Source organism: Mesoplodon bidens (assembly GCF_964165515.1).
Source record: "Mesoplodon bidens genome assembly, chromosome: 4".
Lineage (NCBI taxonomy): Eukaryota > Metazoa > Chordata > Mammalia > Artiodactyla > Ziphiidae > Mesoplodon > Mesoplodon bidens.
Genome location: NC_138160.1, coordinates 139144347 through 139160832, shown reverse-complemented (window position 1 = coordinate 139160832; position 16486 = coordinate 139144347). Strand labels below are relative to the sequence as shown.

The 16486-nt window shown below is 48.8% G+C and overlaps 1 protein-coding gene across 1 annotated transcript in view; it reads left to right on the top strand.

Annotated features, from left to right (window-relative positions):
- CPAMD8 (C3 and PZP like alpha-2-macroglobulin domain containing 8) overlaps positions 1-16486 on the top strand; it is a 100883-nt gene that overhangs the window by 56985 nt on the left and 27412 nt on the right. The window contains exons 21-25 of the mRNA XM_081233152.1: positions 2019-2172; positions 2589-2719; positions 7710-7761; positions 14825-15123; positions 15732-15957. Coding sequence (XP_081089278.1) covers positions 2019-2172; positions 2589-2719; positions 7710-7761; positions 14825-15123; positions 15732-15957 — 862 coding nt within the window. The remainder of the gene's footprint in view (positions 1-2018; positions 2173-2588; positions 2720-7709; positions 7762-14824; positions 15124-15731; positions 15958-16486) is intronic.

Here is a 16486-nt window from a genome sequence, read left to right as displayed (position 1 = left end):
TGGACACGCATCTCTGTGCCCAGTGCTGGGTGGATGATTTTAACTGGATCATTATCAAGTGCCCACGTGGGCTGAGGAAGGAGGGGCTGTGATGGAATCATTCCCGCTTGGGAAGCTCAGAGAAGCATCATCGTATGTTCAAGGTCCCCCAGGGAGTGAGGGGCACACCTGTGTTAGAATTAGCTGTCGGGAATTGCCCAGCCATCCAGTGGTTAAGATTCTGCGCTTCCACTGCAGGGGGCAGAGGTTCCATTCCTCGTTGGGGAACTAAGATCCCGCAAGCTGTGCCACATGGTGTGGCCAGAAAAAAAAAAAAAAAAAAGAATTAAGTGTCTACAGGAAGCCAGGGAGGCCCTGAGGAGGGGTGGCTTCCCTGAACACCGAAGTCTTTGGGCGATGCCTAAGATGGTCACCAGCCCTGGAAGGGCATTTCTGGAAGAGGGAATAGTATGTGCAAGTGACAGGCAGGAGGCAGCTTGGCCTGTCCCAGGAACTGCCCGTGACACAATCTGGCTGGGCTTTAGGGTCTGGTTGGAAAAGCAGGAGAGAAGGGGAACGCTTGTGCAGTAATCTGAGTGAGAGCCATGCAGTGAGAACCACAGCAGTGGCCACGCGGTCACCTGGAGGGGGCCAAGGAGGACATGTGAGGGGCTCAGGGCAATCAGCCGGGATAAAGGTGCCCCCAAACCCAGAACCTTTATCATTCATCCTTTTTATGTAGCTTATGGCTAGGAGGAATAGGACCCTAGTTTCAGAAAGCCGGAATAAATGTAGGGTGGTCCCTAATCACAGGGTGGCCCCCAAGGGCGGATCCCTCCTGAACTGCAGGCAGGCCCCGCAGGTGCCCATTTCAGCTCCTAGCAAGCACTGGTGGTTGGCTTGTCAGCCGGAGGACGAAGCCCTGCCGGGCAGCAGGTGTGTCCAGGGATCACCACATGTCAATTTCAGGAACCGCCCTCCCCGCCCCCCCCACCCCCCCACCCCCCCACCCCACCCTCCATGTGCTCGTCCTGAGGTTCCAGGAAAACAGCCACATCCAGACCCCTCAGCCTGGACAGCGGGTTCCATCCAGCACCTGGAAAATGTATCTCACCGATGCTTGATGCTTGAATTTCTTCTTTCCTCCCTGGAAGAACTTTCTAGAAGAACGCTGTCTCGAGGGGAATGGGGGAGCCCCCAAAGCACCCTGCACCAACAGTTCTCATTCAGGTTCTACTGGGCCTGCCCTTGGGCAGGATTCAGACACTGTCACACTTGCCACTGTAAAGCTTCCTTGTACACACCTGCATGTGTGTGTGACTTAGGCACGTCAGCCTCTGAGGCCCAGGGGTCGCTCTTGTCTGTTCAGATCTGTTTCTAGGGCTCCTGAACCCACCAGGTGCTGCATATGTGCTGGTTGGAGAAATGCATGTGGAGCAAAGAGCCTGTTGTAGATTGAGGGTTATAAACACACACACGTACACAACATGCACGTGGAGACACGGTGTGCACAAGCACACACGTGTAGAGAGCCATGCTTGCACATGTGTGCAGAGACACTTGCCTTCACTCGCGTGCACTCACACATCATGTAATGCTACGCCTACACACATAGGTGTGCACACAGAGACGCATGTGTGCACAGCACACACATGACGCATACACGTGTGCACACCGAACTCTATTATGACTCGGTGGACCTCAGTGGTTGGAGAGAGGGTCAGATGAAGTTCCCTGCGGGGCCTGCATGTGGAGTGGCCCCTCTTATCCCATGCTTGGCTAGAGAGACAGCCCTTGAATTGACCTTGGTCCCAAGGGAGAGCTGGACCAGTGAGGGTTCAGGGGGCTGAGGGAAGGAGGGGGCTCCCAGCAGGACAATGGTAAGTAGTTTGTTTTGATCAGAAATGGAAAGAGAGCCTCCCAAAGAGAGCGTGGCTTTGGGGGAAAGGCTGCCAGGGTGGACGGAGTGCAGTGGGCAGTGGGGTGTGCTGGGAGGGCACACAGATTCCAGGCACCATGGTTCTTGCCACACTCTCCAGGTCTACGTGAAGATCTCAGTTCCCAAGGGCATCCAATTTGTCGGACATCCTGGCAAACGCCATCTGACCAAGAAGACGTGTGTGGTCCCCGGGGAGATGGAACCCTCCTGGGTGGTTCTGTCCTTTGGCGACCTGGGTCTCAGCAACATCACAGGTGAGGGTCATGTGCTTCTTTGGGCATCTCCACTCTCCAGGCCACCAAGGGGTTCAGGTGCAGAGTCCAGGCACGGGTGAAGGGTCAGTGGGGCAGAAGATGAGATCAAGGGGCAAGACAGCTGCTGGGGATGCAGGCCAGAGGGAATGATCAGGAGGTAGGGGGCCTCATCTGGGGGAAGCCAGTCTCTTAAGATGCCAAACCGATGTAGCACACACATGCATACACACGTGCACACATGCATACATATCCGTGCACACACATCCAGCCTACACCGTGCACACACGCGCATATGCACATACACACACGTATGTGTGCATGCACACCTGGGAAGCCTGGGACAAGGGTGGGGTACAGAACAACGCCGGGTAGAGACCTGTTCTGAGAGCCAGCACCGAGTACTCAAATCTCCGCAGCCAAAGCCCTGGCTTACAGAGAAACGAGCTGTTGCCGGGATGGGAAGTCGGTCAGACCCCCGGAGGAGAATTACGCTGACAGGAGGGTCCCCATTGGGAGAGATCACATCCGGCGCGGTGTGATGGTTGAGGTAAGCCTATGTCCTCACTCGAGGCACTTGGCCAGGGCCTGATTACCTCAACAGTGAGGTTGGGGCCGGAGAGTGTGGTCCCTTCCCAAGCCAGGGCCAGGGCAGCCCCCATGAGTCCTGCTTTGGGACTTGGGGCAGGTGACGGGGCTGCCTTGCTGGAGGACTGCGGCATCCATCTCCTCTCCAAGGAGCTGAGCAGGCTTTGGTGAAGTGACTTGGGACTCACACGGGCTGCAGGGAAGTGTCCTCCTGACCCCCGGCTTGATCACCTTGGAGGGTGGTGTGCCTCTGTCTCCTGGCTGTCCGTTTGTCAGTAGGCAATTGTAGGGACTGTGACCCATCATTCAGAGGGTTGTCCTTGGAATGCCCATGTGGGAAGGACACGGAGCCTCCAGCAGGGGCGCCCAGACCACAGCCCCACCCCCCGCCCTCCACCCCCACCTCCGCCCCCCCGACCCATCCCCGAGCTGTGAATCTGGGATCTGCCACTTATGCATGGGGCTCAGCGAGTGTTTTGTTATTCCGACTCTGCTCTGTAAGACTGGGATGCTCACGCTCACCCCATAGCGTGGGGAAGGTTGGAGAATGCACATGGCACTTCACAGTGCTGGGCTTGTAGCAGCAACAATGCCCCATCTTTTTTGGGCTGCTCAGATGTATCAGAGCCCAGAGCTCTGGAGAGAATTCTGTTTAGTGCTGCATGGAGAGCACGCAGCAGCCCCACTGAATCTCCTCACAGTGGCCCCGAGTCTCTGCCCCTCCCCAGTAGCCCAGCTGCAAACAGCTGCCCTCCCTCCCGGCTGCGGTCCTGGCAGAGCTGAGCACAAATGGTTTCCATCAGCGCCTGGAGTCACACACGCGCTGGGCGGAGCTCCTGGAGGTGGATGGGTTACTGCTGCAGCTTTGTTGACACGACGTGATGGAGTCCTCCTGTACGAGTGTGTCATCAGATGAGGCACGCGATCTCTGTGAGCCAGCAGGATACGATGGCCTCAACAGGAAATGCAGAGACCCCTGGTGACCCTTTGCACAGCCTGAGCATGCTCCCTGGACTACAGCCTGCCCTACCTCAGTCCAAGGAGGCAGCGAGCCCCACAGTGCAGCCAGCCTGATCTGGAGGCCTGGAGCTCTTGTCTTCTTCCTCTGCAGGAGGAATTTCTAGATGCACAGAGAAGCATTCTCTTATCCTCAAGCCTTTCCTCCCTTTCATGCTGTTCAGCAGTGTCCTATGTCTGCAGCATCCACTGGTCCAGCTCTGTACAGACAGCACAGGAGGTATGAGTTAGTCATCAGAAGACTTGAAATGTCGATGCAAAAAAATGAAGCATGAATTAGAAAAATGGATTTATGAAATAGGAGGCACTGGGTGCACGGCTTCTCCCATCTCATCCCACCACAGAGCTCTGAGTGCATGGGTCGCCCGCTCCATCAGTTATACGATGGACTCTCCCAAGACACCACATGCCACCTGCCGGGCAGGAGTCTGAATACAACAGAAAGGCCATTCCTGAGAGACACGTGGTGGGGAAGCAGGTGATGGCCGAGCTGTCGTGGGTGTGTATCAGGAGGAGGGGCAGCGAACGCCATCCCTCCTGGATCCCCAGCTGGCCCAGGGGATTGTGACCTTTTGCATTTCTGCTGGAAGGCTGAGAGCCTTCCATCACCCCACCGTGTCTCAGTAAAGTTCACAGGATCAAAGAGGAGGCCGACATAATTCAGACCCATGAGGGGAGCCTGGCGGGCATCACAGGAGTGAGAGGAAGTCTGCCTTCTTGGCTTGGGGTGGGCTCTGGAGTGAGAGCCCCGGGTTCAAACATGAAGCTGCTGGACGGTGAAATGAGAGTGCGTGGAAGGCATCTCTTGATGCCTGGCCTGAGTGCTAAAGAAAAGTGGTCTGTGGTCATCCAGGCATTTATAATGGTCGACTGGGGGAACCTGGACATAAACCAGGGACACTCTTTCCGTTTTAGGATATGTCCATCAGCTGATGAATGGATAAATGTGGTGGAAGGGGATCCCGTTACCCAATACCATGGAATATTACTCAGTCATAAAAAGGAATGAAGCACTGATTCATGCAACAATGTAGATGAACCTTGAAAATATTATGCTGAGCGAAAAAAGCCAGACACAAAAGGCCACATAGTGTATGACCCTATTTATATGAAATGTCCAGAATAGATAAATCCATAGAACAGACAAGAATGAAGCACTGATGTGTGCTACAAGGTTGTAGAAAAGTCTTGCCAGAGGTAATAATAATGACATCATGCAGTGACCATGTTTTGGAACCTGGTCAGGAGCTGCCTTGAGCACAGAGGTGAAGGAGATTGGAACCCAGGATCGGCTAAAAGCCAGGGCAGCGTGGAGGAGAGAGGCTGGCACCAGGGTCCCCTCTGAGTTGAGCCAGAAAAGAAGACAGGGTGGAGTGGCCACGAGTGGCCCCGTTGGCTGCTTCAGAGGCTATGCTGGGGGTGGGGGTGTGTCCAGGAGGCCCTGGATGGTCAGCCAGAGCCAGAGGGCATGCTCAGCACTAACAGAAGGGCTCAGATTCTGTCTCTGGATTTGCTTGTTCTGGACATTTCATATAAATGGAACCATACACTGTGTGGCCTTTCCTGTCTGGCTTCTTTCACTTAGCATGATGTGTTTTTGTTTTTGTTTTTTTTGCGGTACGCGGGCCTCTCACTGTTGTGGCATCTCCCGTTGTGGAGCACAGGCTCCGGACGCGCAGGCTCAGCAGCCATGGCTCACGGGCCCAGCTGCTCCGTGGCATGTGGGATCTTCCCGGACCAGGGCACGAACCCATGTCCCCTGCATCGGCAGGCGGACTCTCAACCACTGCGCCACCAGGGAAGCCCTAGCATGATGTTTTTGCGGTCCATTTACATTGTAGCATGTGTCAGTGCTTCATCCCTTTTCACGGTTGTGTAATGTTCCATTGTATGCATGGACCACATTTTGTTTATCCTTTCATCCATTGATAGACACCTGAGTTATGAATCATTTTTATGATTGTATAGCTATCATGGGCTTACAATGGCCAGGCCCTGTCCAGTGACTCAACCCCTTTTCCAACAAGGGGCTGAGCTGATAGATCAGTGAGGGGGTTGCTGAAGTCCAAGCAAAATCTCGGGGGCTCACCCTGGAGCCTGTGGCTGAGCAGATGGCCTGTGGGCTCCACGTCAGGCCTTCTGGGTGTGAGATAACAATCCGGCTGCTGGACAGCTCAGCATCATCCACAAGGGTGTGCTTGGCCTCTCGGTGCCAACCACGGGTGATTTTGCTACAGGTTTGCTAGCGAGGTGTGCAGTGTGGGTGTCAGGTTGTGGCTTGCGTGGGTGAGGCAGGACCCCGGTGCAGGCCCCTGGGTGTGGCCCCGGGATGATAGCAGGAAGTGGACATGATCCAGACAGGTGCCTCCTGGACTCATCAGTACAGACCCAGGATGGATGACGCCCATCTCTGCAGCTTCAACAGAGGACTGGGGGCGGGGGTGGGGGGAAGAGGTGGATGAGAAACTCTAACAAGAGCTGACTGTTGAGTAGCACTGAGAAGATGCCAGGCTCTGTCTGAAATACACCTAACCCTCACATCGCGGTGAGGTCGGTGCCTTCATCACCCCCATCTTAGAGATGACAAATAGAGGTCCAGAGAGGTTAAGTGAGTGGCCCTTGGTCACCCAGCAAGGAGTGGGTGTATTAGGGTGCTGTGAATAAACAGAGCCAATAGGACATATACATTTCTCTAGGAAGAGATTTATTATAAGCAATTGGCTTACACGATCATGGAGGCTGAGAAGTCCCCATGGAGGCTGAGAAGTCTGCCATCTGTGAGTTTGAAGGCCAGAAGCATCGAGGGCAGAGAAGATTGATGCCCCAACTCAAGCAGTTTGGCAGAGAGGGAATTCATCCTTCCTCTGCCTTTTGTTGTATTTGGGCCCTCAGTGGAGTGTTTGGGGGCCACCATGTTGGGGAGGGCCATCTGCATCACTGTCCACCAATTCAAATGCTGACTCCTTTAAGACAAGTCCTCACAGGTATGCCCAGAAGTAACATTTGGCCAGATGTTTAGGCATCCCCTGGCTTACACAAGTTGGCAGATAAAATGACCCTCACAGTAGGAGGAGCTGGGACCCCAGGAGGCTGCCTGGCTGCGGTGGCCAAGCATTAACCGTCTGAGGTCTGACCTCAGGTGGCCCCAGCTCACCGATTTGCTGATGGCGCTAAAAGAGATCTGGAAAAGCGAGAGCCCCACGGGGGCCGTTCTGGTCAGACGAAAGCCCACCAGGTGTATTGGGTTAAATTCTCAGTGCTCCCTTTTAAGAAAACAAGCCAGGACTTACCTGGCAGTACAGTGGTTAAGACTCCACACTTCCACCGCAGGGGGCACAGGTTCGATCCCTGGTCAGGGGAAGTTCCTCATGCCGCGTGGTGTGGCCAAAAATAGATAAATTTTAAAACTAAATAAATAAGAGAACAAGCCAGCTGCCTTCTATTATTTGGGGGACGTTGTGGAAGGGGTGGAAGCAGGAGCATGATGGACAGGAGACAAGGGATGCATCGGACAGTGGGACAGAGACCCCGTCCTTGGCAGACCTGGGTGCCCCCTTCTCAGTGCTCTTGGACATTGGATGGGGCCTCAGATCATGGCAGCCTTCGAGGCATAGCGTTCTCTGCCCAGAGGGCGAAGCTGGGCTTGGAGCTGGGCCAAAGGAGTGGCTGGGAGGGTAGGATGGGAGTGTGAGAATCATGATAAGTCTAGGAGCAGTTGATGAATTTGTTTGACTAGAGCCCAGAGAAGGGGAAGTGAGCCTCAGTTTCCCTATCTGGGCATGGGAGGTAGGTGACCTGGTCCATCTCTGTGCACCTGTGGTCGTGGCATCACCCTGTGGGATCCACACTCAGAGCTCCTGCTGTTGGAGGGTGGCTTCGCCCTTGGACTGGCTGCTGCCCCCCATTTCTCAGTTCTCCCCATTTCTCTGTTTCAGCCTGAAGGAGCCCCCCGGTCATACACCTACAGCGCTTTCTTCTGTCCCAATGGTGAGTCCCCATGCCCACCCTGCCAAGGACTTTGGCCCTTACCCCTGCACTTTTGCAGCTTTCCTGCTGCTGAGTGGACACCCACCATCCCTGGGAGCTGGGAACACAGCAGCAAAGCACTGACATGTCCCAGTTGGGGGCACCTGTAAGCCAGAGTGAGGACTGCGCATCTGCCACGCAGGAATTGAGCACATACGATGGTAGACTGCAGGCACCAATGAGAAGAGACTGCTGTCAGGGGTAGGGCTGTCCTTGGGCCCTGGGCTTCTCACCCAGGGTCTGGGGAAAGGAGGTCTTAGAGTCACATCATGGGGAAGCTGTGGGAATGAGGGTGATCCAGAACCCCGGGATAGCAAAGGAGGATGTGGGAAATCAAGGTGGGTTCCAGAAAGTGTGAGATCTGGGGTCCACCTTGATCCCCTGAAATTGACATTATACCTGCCCACGATCTGTGAACAGGAAATGGGCACAGAGTGCCCAGTGGGTGGAGTGGCCAGACAAAGGCCTGTCCACACCTCTGCCTTGTGGGGTCAGGGCAGTGCTGGGAGGAACATGAGTCTGAGCTGCCTATGGGAGGGTCTGCCCCTTCCCCATCCAGTCCCTCCCCAAAGAGCCCTCCAGCTTGGAGGTTGGGCTGGGCCTGGCACTGGGCACTCACCTGGCAGGTTTTGCCAAGAGACACAGCAGAGGATCTGAAATGGAGTCCCCTGGTGATGCCTACCCCCTAGGTGTACCACCTCCTTGGTCCCAAAGCATTCAGCACAACAGGTCCCCTGACCCACAGCACACTCTGGACACAGGCTTCCTTTTAACATCCCCCCCCTCCCTTTTTTCAGTAAATAGCAATACATCACATATGTGCTCAAATGAGTTTTGACAATGGTGCACAAGCAATTCAATGGAGGATGGAGAACCTTCTCAACAAATGATGCTAGAGCAATTGAACATCTATTGGCAAAAACATGAAATTCGACGGAAAGATCATACCTTATACAAGAATTAAGAATGGACTTGAAGATATGGGGAGGGGGAAGGGTAAGCTGTGACAAAGCGAGAGAGAGGCATGGACATATATACACTACCAAACGTAAGGTAGATAGCTAGTGGGAAGCAGCCGCATAGCACAGGGAGATCAGATTGGTGCTTTGTGACCACCTGGAGGGGTGGGATAGGGAGGGTGGGAGGGAGGGAGACGCAAGAGGGAAGGGATATGGGAACAGATGTATATGTATAACTGATTCACTTTGTTATAAAGCAGAAACTAACACACCATTGTGAAGCAATTATACTCCAATAAAGTTGTAAAAAAAAAAAAAGAACTCAAAACGGAGCACGAACTTACATGTAAAACTGTACAACTTCTAGGAAAAAAAAAACATGGGAGGAATCTTTGGGATCTAGGGCTAGGTAAAGAATTCTTAGACATACTACCAAAAGTATGAACGACAAAAGGAAACATTGATAAATGGACCTCATCAAAATGAAAAATGTTTGCTCTGTGAAAGATGCTGTTAATGGGGGGAAATTCAAGTTACTGACTGGGAGAAAATATTTCCAAACCCAGATCTGAAAAAGGACTAGGATCTAGAACATATAAAGAGCTCTCAAAATTTAACAGTAAATAAAACAAACAATCCAATTAGAAAATGGGCAAAAGAAATAAACAGTTCACCAAAGAAGATGTTCAGATGGCAAATAAACACATGAAAAGGTGCTCAACATTGTTAACCATTACAGAAATGCACATTGAAATGCAGTGAGTTATCAGTACACACCTACCAGAATGACTAAGTAAAAAGTAGAGATAGCACCAGAAGATGGCCAGGATGTGGAGACACTGGATCTCTCACACATTGCTGGTGGGAATGTAAAGTGGTACAGTCACTGCTGGTGGTTTCTTAAAACAGTTTGGTGTTTTCTTAAAAGACAGCATGCCATCAGCATACCCACCAGTAACTACACTCTTAGGCATTTATCCCAGAGAAATGAAGACTTATGTTCACACAAAAACCTGTATACAACTGTTCATATCAGCTTTATCTGCAATAGCCTCAAACTGAAAACAGTCTAGATGTCCTTCAGTGGGTGAATGGTTAAAAAATTGTGGTCCATCCACATCTTAGAATACTATCCAGAGTAAAAAGGAAGAAACTATTGATAACATGCAGCAACTTGGTTGAAATGGATTGAGTAAAAGAAAAAAAAAATCCTAAAAGGGTACATAAAAGATTCTGTTTATATCACATTTTCGAAATGACAAAATTTTAGAGATGGTTGTCATATTATTGGTTGTTAGGGCAAGGAGAAAGGGTGTGGGTATGATGATAAAATGGCAACATTTATTTTTCTCCCATAAAATAAAATTGGAGAAATCTGAATGAGGATTGTAACAGTGCCAATATCCCATTAGTGATACTATACTAGAATTTTGTGAGATGTTACCATTGGGGAAACTGGGTCAAGAGTACACAGATTTCTCTGTGTTATTTCTTAGAGTCACATATAAATCTATAATTATCTCAGTAAAATTTAAATTAAAAACATTTTTAAAAAGCAATGCATGTGTACAAATACCATATGATTCCACTTATATGAGCTCCCTAGAGTAGTCAAAATTATAGGGTCAGAAAGTAGAGTGGTGGTTGCCAGGGGCTGGGGGAAGGGGAAAATGGGGGGTTATTGTTTAATGAGTATAGAGCTTCAGTTTTACAAGATGAAAAGAGTTCTTGAGGAGGATGGTGGTGATGTTTGCACAATGTGAATGTATTTAATGCCACTGAACTGTACACTTAAAGATGGTTAAGATGGCAAATTTTACATTGTGTGTATTTTACCATAATTTTAAAAATTGGGAAAGGAAAAAGCAATACCTGTGTATTAGAGAAAATTTAGAAAGAGAGAAAGACAGAAACTATCTCCTCTGGTTCATACCCAAAGATGACTTCTTTTGACATTTTGTTGTATTCACTTTCATAGGATTGATTATTGTTTGTTTTAGCATAGTTGTGACTCATGAGCTACGTAATTTTATATCTTGCCTTTCTCACTTAACGTATCCTGAGAACTTTTCCTTGTTATTGTAAAGTCGTTATAAACAGCATTTCAAAACAGCTTCAGTATGCTCCAGCAAATGACTGCTCCAAAATTTGATCATTATGGAACATTTTGAAACATTATTGGACATTTATATATTGTTTGTACTTCTTATATCATAACACTAGGCCAAATATATTTCTATTCAAAGTAAGGTCAGTAACATTTTAACATGCTTATTGAGGTATAATTGACATACAATAAATTGGACATATTTTAAGGATGGTTTGATAAATGTTGACATGTGTGTACATCTGTGAAGCCATCACCACAATTAAGATAATGAAGATTTCCATTAACCCTAAAGTCACATCCCTTTGAACTCTCTCACCCTGTCCACTCTTGTCACTAGGGAACCACTGATCTGCTTTCTTTCTCTATAGATTACTTTGCACCTTCTAGAATTTTACATAAATGGAATCATATGGAATGTTCTCTTTTTGTCTGGCCTCTTTCACTCAGCATAATAATTTTGAGATTCAACCATACTGTGTGTGTCAATAATTCAGTCATTTTAAGGCTGAGTAGGAGTCCATCGGATGGATGTGTCACACTTTGTTTATCCATTCACTTTTTGAATGTTATTTTTTCAAGTTATTTCCTGTTTGGGGCTATTTCATATAAAGCTGCTATGAACATTCATGCACAAGTCTTTGTATGGGTGATGTGTTTTCCTTTCTCTTGAGTCAATGTCTAGGAGTGGAATAGGTAACTCATGTGGTAGGTATGTGTTTAACTTTTTAAGAAACTGTCAATTGTTTCCCAAAGTGGTAGTACTATTTTGCATTCCCACCAGCACTGGATAAGCCAGTTCTGCCCCATTCCTACCAACACTTAGTATTGTCTGTTTAATTTTAGCCATTCTAATAGGTGTCTAGTGGTATGTCATTGTGGTTTTAATTTGCATTTCCATCATGACTAATGATGTTAAACATCTTTTCATATGCTTATCTGGTATTAGTCTATCTTTTTTTGTGAAGTGTCTTTTAACCTTTTTAAAATTGAGTCGTTGGGAGTTCCCTGGTGGTCCAGTGGTTGGGATTCAGTGCTTTCACTGCCGTAGTCTGGGTTCAATCCCTGGTTGGGGAACTAAGATCTCATAAGCCGCATGGTGCAGCCAAAGTGAAATAAAATAAAATAAAATTGAGTTGTTTATTTATATTGAGTTTTGAGAGATTTTTAAAATATGTTCTGGATACAAGTCTTTTATCAGACAAATGCTTTGCAAAGGTATTTCTCCCAGTCTGTGTCTTGTCTTTTCATTCTCTTAATAGTGTCTTTTGGGCTTCCCTGGTGGCGCAGTGGTTGAGAGTCCGCCTGCCGATGCAGGGGACACGGGTTCGTGCCCCGGTTCGGGAAGATCCCACATGCTGTGGAGCGGCTGGGCCCGTGAGCCATGGCCGCTGAGCCTGGCGTCCGGAGCCTGTGCTCCACAAGGGGAGAGGCCACAACAGTGAGAGGCCCACATACAGCCAAAAAAAAAAAAAAAAAAAAAAAAAATAGTGTCTTTTTTTTTTTTTACCCACACTCTTTTTTTTTTAACATCTTTATTGGAGTATAATCACTTTACAATGGTGTGTTACTTCCTGCTTTATAACAAAGTGAATCAGTTATACATATACATATGTTCCCATATCTCTTCCCTCTTGCATCTCCCTCCCTCCCACCCTCCCCATCCCACCCTTCTAGGTGGTCACAAAGCACCGAGCTGATCTCCCTGTGCTATGCGGCTGCTTCCCACTAGCTATCTAGTTTATGTTTGGTAGTGTATATATGTCCATGCCACTCTCTCACTTTGTCACAGCTTACCCTTCCCCCTCCCCATATCCTCAAGTCCATTCTCTAGTAGGTCTGTGTCTTTATTCCCATCTTACCCCTAGATTTTCATGACCTTTTTTTTCCCCTTAGATTCCATATATATGTGTTAGCATACGGTATTTGTTTTTCTCTTTCTGACTTACTTCACTCTGTATGACAGACTCTAGATCCATCCACCTCACTACAAATAACTCAATTTCATTTCTTTTTATGGCTGAGTAATATTCCATTGTATATATGTGCCACATCTTCTTTATCCATTCATCTGATGATGGACACTTAGAAAGCCCAGAGATAAACCCACACACATATGGTCACCTTATCTTTGATAAAGGAGGCAAGAATATACAGTGGAGAAAAGACAGCCTCTTCAATAAATGGTGCTGGGAAAATTGGACAGGTACATGTAAAAGTATGAGATTAGAACACTCCCTAACACCATACACAAAAATAAACTCAAAATGGATTAAAGACCTAAATGTAAGGCCAGACACTATCAAACTCTTAGAGGAAAACATAGGCAGAACACTCTATGACCTAAATCACAGCAAGATCCTTTTTGACCCACCTCCTAGAGAAATGGAAATAAAAACAAAAATAAACAAATGGGACCTAATGAAACTTAAAAGCTTTTTCACAGCAAAGGAAACCATAAACAAGACCAAAAGACAACCCTCAGGATGGGAGAAAACATTTGCAAATGACAAAGGATTAATCTCCAGAATTTACAAGCAGCTCATGCAGCTCAATAACAAAAAAACAAACAACCCAATCCAAAAATGGGCAGAAGACCTAAATAGACACTTCTCCAAAGAAGATATACAGATTTCCAAGAAACACATGAAAGGATGCTCAGCATCACTAATCATTAGAGAAATGCAAATCAAAACTACAATGAGATATCATCTCACACCAGTCAGAATGTCCATCATCAAAAAATCTAGAAACAGTAAATGCTGGAGAGGGTGTGGAGAAAAGGGAACACTCTTGCACTGCTGGTGGGAATGTAAATTGAAACAGCCCCTATGGAGAACAGTATGGAGGTTCCTTAAAAAACTACAAATAGAACTACCATACGACCCAGCAATCCCACTACTGGGCATATAACCTGGGAAAACTATAATTCAAAAAGAATCATGTACCAAAATGTTCGTTGCAGCTCTATTTACAATAGCCAGGACATGGAAGCGACCTAAGTGTCCATCATTGGATGAATAGTGTCTTTTAAAGAACAGAAGGTTTTCATTTTAATGAAGCCCAGCTTATCACTTTTTCCTTTTATGGATTATTTTTTGTTGTTTTATCTAAGAAATTTTTGCCCAACCCTACATTTTCTTCTCAAAGTATTATAGTTTTAGGTTTTACATTTATAAAATGGCTATGATCTGTTTTGAGTTACTTCTTGGAGCCCATACAAGGTATGGATCAGTGTTCCTTTTTATGCATCTGGAGGCCCAGGTGTCCTGGCATCATTTGTTGAAAAGACTTTTGCTATTGAATTGCTTTTGCACCTTTGTTGAAAATCAGTTGCTCATACATGTGTGGGTCCATTTCTGGACTCCCTGTTCTGTTCCACTGAGCATTTGTCTATGTTGACACCAATGCTACACTCTTGTGATTGCTCTAGCTTTAGAGTACGTCTCAGTGTCAGAGGGTGTGAGTAAACTTGGTTCTTGTTTATCAACGTTGTTTTGGCTCTTTTAGATCCTTTGAGTTTCCATATACATTCCGGAATCAGCCTGGCAGTTTCTTCAAAAGACTCTGCTGAGATTTTGATTGGGATTGAATCGAATCTATAAATCAGTTTGGGGAATAATTAACATCTTTGCAGTATTATCTTCTGACCCACGAACACGCTCTAGCTCTCCATTGATTTGTGTCTTTAGTTGCAGCAGCATTTTGCAGTTCCCAGCTTATAGGTCTTGCACGTCTTTTGTAGGATTTATCTCTGTGAGCATTTCATCTTTTGTTTGCTATTGACAAAACGGTCATTAAGCCAGCTCCGTTCCACCATGCTTCCTGCAGCTTCATGGGGGAGCCACAGTGAGGCTGGCCCCCTGAGGTCCCAATGCTCAGCTCTGGGCATGGGCGGGGAGTGGGGGTAGGATGCTTCGGTGCCCCCTCAACACCCCTTCTCCTTCCCTCCATCCAGAGAGAGTCCACATCTCCACACCCAACAAGTACGAGTTCCAGTATGTGCAGCGGCCGCTACGCCTCACCCATTTTGACGTGGCCGTGCGAGCCCACAACGATGCCCGCGTGGCCTTGTCCCCAGGACCCCAGGACACAGCGGGCATGATCGAGATCGTTCTGGGAGGGCACCAGAACACCAGGTCCTGGATCTCCACCAGCAAGATGGGCGAGCCCGTGGCCAGCACACACACAGCCAAGATCCTCTCCTGGGATGAATTCAGAACATTCTGGATCAGCTGGCACAGCGGACTCATCCAGGCATGGCTGGGCTTGCCTGGGGTGGGCACGGGAACCTCCTGGTCCTCTGGCATTGTTGCTTCCTGATACATGTGGTAGTGGTGGGGAGGAGAGAGGGGAAACACAAGGCAGCTCTCAAGTTACTCATAGTCTGCCTGGAGTTATGTACAAAAAACAGGTGGTGAGAGCTGTGGCAGAGGAAGTGCCCAGGGATCTGGGAGCTGAAGGGTGGTGGGTGGTCAGGGAGAAAGAAAGTGGATAGAACAGGTAAAATGGGGACTGTGGACTCTTTCTGGGCCAAGCAAAGGAGACATAGAAAAGAAGCAGCTGACACAGTTTCCTAGAGGAGGGATATAGCTAAGTGGGGTTTTGAAGTACAAATAGAGGAGTTTGCCAGGCATATGCTAAGATCCAGAGGTTCCAGGGAGCCCAGCGACTTTGGAACCTGCAGATGCCACACTTGTGTCTCTGTTGGGTGTTTCATGAACAGTGCGGTCTCTAGTTTCTTTCATCTCTGACCCCTTGAGAACCCCGCCCCAACCTACGAGCGTGGCCAAGGCCTCTGACCATGTCTGAGCACAGCTTCACACTTCCTGCCAGCATCCAGCAACATTGGCCTCTTTTTCCAGGTTGGCCATGGTCCAGAGCCATCCACTGACTCTGTCATCATGGCCTGGACCCTCCCCAAGACACCAGAGGTCCAGTTCATCGGTTTCTCCACTGGCTGGGGTTCTGTGGGCGAGTTCCGCATCTGGAGGAAGGTGGAAGTAGATGAGAGCTACAGCGAAGCCTTCACCCTGGGGGTCCCGCACAGTGCCATCCCTGGGTCTGAGCGTGCAGCTGCCTCCATCATAGGTGCGTCTGCCCTGCAGCCTGATTTGGGGAGGACAGGAGCAAGAAGCCAGGCCAAGGGACAAGTGTTTACTCTGGGCTCAGTCTCATACCAGGCTTGCTGGGGACCTGTGCCCCGGGGCCTCCAGCCACACACCCACTCACCTGACAAACAGCTTCTAGTGCCTTCTCCATGCTGGGCGCTGGGGTCAGACTCAGAGATGACCTCAAACCCGACCTTCAGGGCTTCCTAGTCTCACTGAGAAGGCAGGTCCTTGCCCTGTGTGGGGCGACAGGGAGGGTGGGTGGTGAACTCCATGAGGGCAGTGGGTCTGGGGTGATATATAAGAAGGTTGAAAGGCCAGGTGAAGTTAGCCAGGTATGGGGTGGAGGACGGGGCTGCTGGATGTCCAGCTGAGTGGGCAGGACCATTTCAAATGCTTAGAGCATTTACTGAGCAGGGGTAAGAGGCTGTGGCCAGGGATCTCTTGGGCTGTGGATTGTCTCCCATAGTCCAAGCATGGGAGTGGAAAGTGGGGACTGTGTGATCCAT